The following is a 5000-nucleotide window of genomic DNA, read 5'->3' on the forward strand; positions in this document are numbered from 1 at the left end:
ACGCCAAGGAAAACCGTGGATAGAAAAATAACAACAGAAACGTCAGTGGCGAGTCTCCTACGCAGGATGTAACGGCCCTTTTCCTCAAGGGCTGAGTCTCTACGCCTGGAGTCACCACATGGTGGGCGGCGGCTAACACAGCGTCAAGATGGACGACGGGAAAATAAAAGTTCAGTTTTCAGTGCATGAAAATCAGAATCATCAGCTCCATGTGCGTCCAGGCCGTCTCTCTCCAGCTCCACGTGGGAGGCAATGTCTCGTTTCCAAAGTGGTTATATAAGAAGACGAAGATGTCGTTTTTCCAGTGGGAGGAACAAACAAGTCTTAGATGCTGCTTTCGTCCCCCGTATGAAGGCTCTCCTCCCGGTTGGTGCCCGGCAGCGCGCTGGTTGGGGCTCCAGTGGGCCGATGGGAGACGGTTGTGGTCCAGCACTGAAATCCGGTCCATCCAGAACACTTGAGCCCCTCCCTGTAATACTTCAGGAGCAAATGAGAACAGAATGAGCAAAACAACTCAGCATAACGCTACAGCCCGATGTAATATGATAACTCTTTAGCACACCTGGCAGTTAGAAGGAGTTTGCCTTAAAAACTATGAGCTTAATGAAGACATCACTGTCCGTAGACCAACAGGGTGACAGTGTAAAATAAAACGAGTCATTTATCAAACATTATTTACTTGCTGCAGTTCTACTTTCTGTAGGACTTCAATTATAATATAATGTGAGTTTTGTTCCGTTGCGCTTATAAAATACTACATGTAAAAGACATAATTTAAGGCCTTGCATTCGAGATCTACATTTTATAGATACAAAAGCTTAATCAAAAGAAGACGGACAGAAACACATCTATACGTTGTGCCCAAATAAACATAAGTACATGTTATTTATATCCACACTAAGGACAATTTTACACAACAATAAAGTAAACGCAGTACAGAATACTCAGTTAAGGTGTATTATCTACATCAGTGGTTCTCAAATGGGTGTACGTGAGATTTAAAAAAATATATATATATTAAATACAATATAAGTGTAAGTTCATAAACTGAAATATATATATTCTATATTAAATTCAGATTGTATTACATCTTTATTTCACAGGGAAATCACTGAAAAAAGGTTGAGAACCTCTGATCTACATGTTCAGATGTGACCACTAGAGGGTAGCAGAGAGTTAAAGAAACTGAAGGAGAACCAGTGGGAGGTGAACATTACATCTTGATTTATCACTCCTGTGAGTGCAGAGAGTAATGCAACTGAATGAAAAGAGTAAATTACCTTTAAAAAGGTCACGTAAAGCTCCTTTTCAGTAAATGTGATGATTAAAGCGTCCAACGCTGATGATAATCTCCTCTCTTTTTGTTAAACCCAGCAGTCCCATCTTCTCTAATGTGTCTTTTATACGTTTTTAAGTGTTTTATAAGAGTGTATTGGTGCTGTAACAGCTGTGATCTGTGTAAAAGCCTCACAGTAAAGTGGATAAATAAAATGCAATAATACATAATGGAGGAATTCCACCTGGCACTATGAATAAAGAGGCTGAGCGATCTCCAAAGACAGTGAAGAAGAAAACAGTATGACACCCTATTAAAAAGTCAGTGTTTTGACCTCCATGGAAAAGAGGTCTGCTCTGCTGGCTTTCAAAGAGACAAAGTGAGTGGAGGGCTTGTTGCTGGAATGCAGCTCAGACAGAAACACTCTTTGAAGTTTGCACACTCTGGACGAGCTCCATTAGAAACAGGTGTCTGTCTCTCTCTATATGTGTGTGTGTGTGTGTGTGTCTCAGTAAGTGAGAGCTCATGCATCTGCTGCTATGGGTGTTGGCTGTGTTGGTTTCTCACCCGTCTAGTTGATGAGGATGCCGGTCGAGCGTCCCTCCTCCTCTTTAATGTTCTTCAGGTTGTTCTCTGCCTCGTCCACAGTGCTGCGCGGCAGACACACAAACCACCAGTTACATGATGCAAGAACACATTTTAAGCAGCCCGAGCGGTCGGTGTGTGTGTGTGTGTGTGTGTCTACATGCACATAAATGTGTGCGCCTACGTTAGAAAGTCCCTGACGTCCTCCACGGTGATTTCTCCGGTGGAGTCGAGGGTGATGTCAGCGCAGCTGAGGGGCGAGTCCAGTGGGGTGTCCAGGATGGGAGAGGACATGCTGCTGGGAGGCTCTTCTGTTTGCCCTGTGACACACACACACACACACACACACACACACACACACACACACACACACACACACACACACACACACACACACACACACACACACACACACACACACACACACAGAGCTGAAGCACGTTTCTACATCCAGGTGACTGACAGGTGTGTGTGTGCGTGTTGCTGGAGGATATTTACTGAGTAAACTTGAGTGAATAAAACTCTGGCAGTAGTTAAAAACTAAACTTCATCACAATTGGGTCGAACGGTTAATTCAGAAACAACGTGCTTAAATGTAATGAAGATGAACACAAGCAGGAAGTTTCACAGCACAAAAAAAGATGGCTGAAATCTGTATTTTGTAAGTTGAAGTGTTACTTGAGTCACATTTTCTTCCAATTTTCTTCCCTGTTTCCCCTCAAAGTTACTCTAAAATCAATAACGTTACACCTACAATGAGTCAAAGGACTACTTGAAATGTCGAAGGAGGAACTAGTAGTGACAGACAGACAGAAAATTAGGATTTTAAGCATCTTTCAGCTTGTTTTTGCAGAAACTTAATTAAAATAAATAATCTAGAAATTATACGCAAAGTTAGCAACTAGCTGGAGAACACAGTGGAGCATTTAGCAGATAAAGGTCCAACTAGTTCTTCTAAAAAGAAGCGTAAACAAACCAAAGGAGAAGAGGATTTGGACACTGAGCACATAAATAGGGGGAGGGTCCCATTTAGGACATTTAGGGCGCTAGCGTGCCACGCAGGAGGAGTTCCCCGTAACGAGACACACATTCTGCAAAACTGTGCTTTCTACTGTAAACATAACTTATGTTGATGGTGCTTTTATGCTTACCAATACTTCAAAAAGGACATATTTACATATATACACTTATTAAAGTCTGAGTGGCAGGCGAAAGGCCAACTAAGACATAAACAACCTGCTTGCTCGTGGAGGAGGATCGTAAACTAAAGACGCCTCGACCGGCTCGCTGTGAAAAGTGTCCCGAGAGAAAACCTCCGCTGTGATTTTGGGTGCAAAACAACAAAAATAGAGTTGACTTAAAAACAAAACAATGACTGAGACATGAGCAAAGCCTTCTCCGGTCTCCACCGCAACCATCAAGGTGGGAGGTGCCGGGGCAACTGGGGCATACTGAATGGTTACCATGGAGACCAGAAGGGGAACCCCTGTGAGGTTTAAGAGGCTCAGAGAGAGAAGAGAGAGATGAAGAGGGAGAATGGACAAGAGGAGAGAAAAGTGAGGGGGAGGAGAAAGGGGCAGCAACGACCAAAAATGTGTGTGTGTGCGTCTGTGTGTGTGCGTCTGTGTGTGTGTGCGTCTGTGTGTGTGTGCTTACCCTCGGCCTGACCCATCTGGTTCTTGTGGGTTCCGTTGGCCTGCGTCGTCGTACCGTCGCTGTAAACACACACGAGCACACACACACTTTACTTTGGCAGCAGACGGAGTAATAATACAGCAATAACAGTAAAAGTAACATTTCTCTGGTTTCACATGCGGCGGAGAGGGAGAGGGAGAGAGAGGGAGAGGGAGAGGGAGAGAGAGAGAGAGAGAGATCTATGAACAGTAGGTTTTGTGGTTTTCAATGAGAGGCCCACGGACCACCAAGGGTCCTTGATAGTGGGGCCCCTGGAAAATGTTGCAAGATCAATGAGTCCGATGCATATATTACATAAACAGTGTGATGAAGTGTGTGGATTTGCCCGGTATTTATTTTGCAACAGCAGACATTCCTGTTTGATTCATTAAGCTATCAAATAATTGTCCTCAAATAAAATTACATAATAATATACAGGACCCAATATTACATAGATTCTGATCAAGGATTCCATTTAGATAGTGTGTGTGAGAGTGTGTGTGTGTGTGTGTGTGTTACCTGGCCAGTGTGAGCTCCAGCGGTCGGTCCAGCTGAACGGAGCACAGCGGCTCAGTGAGGACTTTGGCCGACAGCGAGAACCTCTCGTACTCCGAGGGAGAGATCAGGTAAAACCCTGAGGAGGAAAACAACAAACACAGTTCGAGGGTCACGACTTTGAAACTTATGATTCATACGGAACAATTTCTCTCCTGTAAAAAACGCAAAACTGAAATTACTCTTTAACCTCTGGCAGCAAACTATCTACTGAACTTAAATTATTTTGTTTTCCTCACCCTGTCCGTTCTTCGTGAAGACGCAGGACGCGATGCCGCTGATGTCTTCTTTACGGATGCAGTCGTGGCGCACCTGAAGACGCACAAAGCGGCCATTAGGCAAACTAAACGCACACATAATCAAATCAATAGCCGTCTCATACACTAATAATGTTGCACAATTACATACAAATTGTCCAAATTACACGCATGCAGACAATCCCTTAAAGCCCACCTGTGGTCGCAGGCCAGGTATGTTAAAGAGGTGCATGTCGCCCAGGTTGGTCAGACAGACCAGTGTGTGTTCGCAGTAGTCTTCCTGAGCCGTGGAGCCGAACACCACCAGGGCCACCTTCCTCACCCGGCAGCCTTCGTGCGCCGTCAGCTTGAACTTGGTCTTTGCGCTCACCTTGGGGAGAGAGAACACCTGGAGAGAGAGAGAGAGAGGGTCATCAACAGTCTCTCAGGATTTATTAAGCCCAGTCTCAAGCTGTTATGGTGACTTAATATTGAGAAACTAGCAAGAATACGCTAGATTTTGCCAACTCTTTTCCAATGACAGCAACGAGCAGCACCGGCTCCAAAAGTTTCTAAACCTAACGAGGAAGTCGACGAGGATTATTTTGGAGATGATTTACAACTACGTATTCGTCAAATTCCCCTCATGGAATAAGGAAAACAAGCTACAATTT

The 5000-nt window shown here is 44.3% G+C and overlaps 1 protein-coding gene across 1 annotated transcript in view; it reads right to left on the bottom strand.

Moving 5' to 3' along the window:
• The window catches only part of llgl1 (LLGL scribble cell polarity complex component 1), a gene marked incomplete at its 5' end in the record, with an annotated part of 33695 nt that overhangs the window by 341 nt on the left and 28354 nt on the right, over nucleotides 1–5000 (bottom strand). Inside the window, 7 exons of the mRNA XM_079233059.1 lie at nucleotides 1–477; nucleotides 1844–1926; nucleotides 2046–2181; nucleotides 3518–3576; nucleotides 4055–4169; nucleotides 4330–4402; nucleotides 4544–4735. The exon at nucleotides 1–477 is cut by the window's left edge and continues 341 nt beyond it. Of these exons, the coding sequence (XP_079089185.1) occupies nucleotides 1848–1926; nucleotides 2046–2181; nucleotides 3518–3576; nucleotides 4055–4169; nucleotides 4330–4402; nucleotides 4544–4735 (654 nt within the window). The 3' untranslated portion in view covers nucleotides 1–477; nucleotides 1844–1847. The remainder of the gene's footprint in view (nucleotides 478–1843; nucleotides 1927–2045; nucleotides 2182–3517; nucleotides 3577–4054; nucleotides 4170–4329; nucleotides 4403–4543; nucleotides 4736–5000) is intronic.

The sequence above is a fragment of the Taurulus bubalis genome (assembly GCF_910589615.1).
Source record: "Taurulus bubalis genome assembly, chromosome: 17".
In the NCBI taxonomy this organism is placed as follows: domain Eukaryota; kingdom Metazoa; phylum Chordata; class Actinopteri; order Perciformes; family Cottidae; genus Taurulus; species Taurulus bubalis.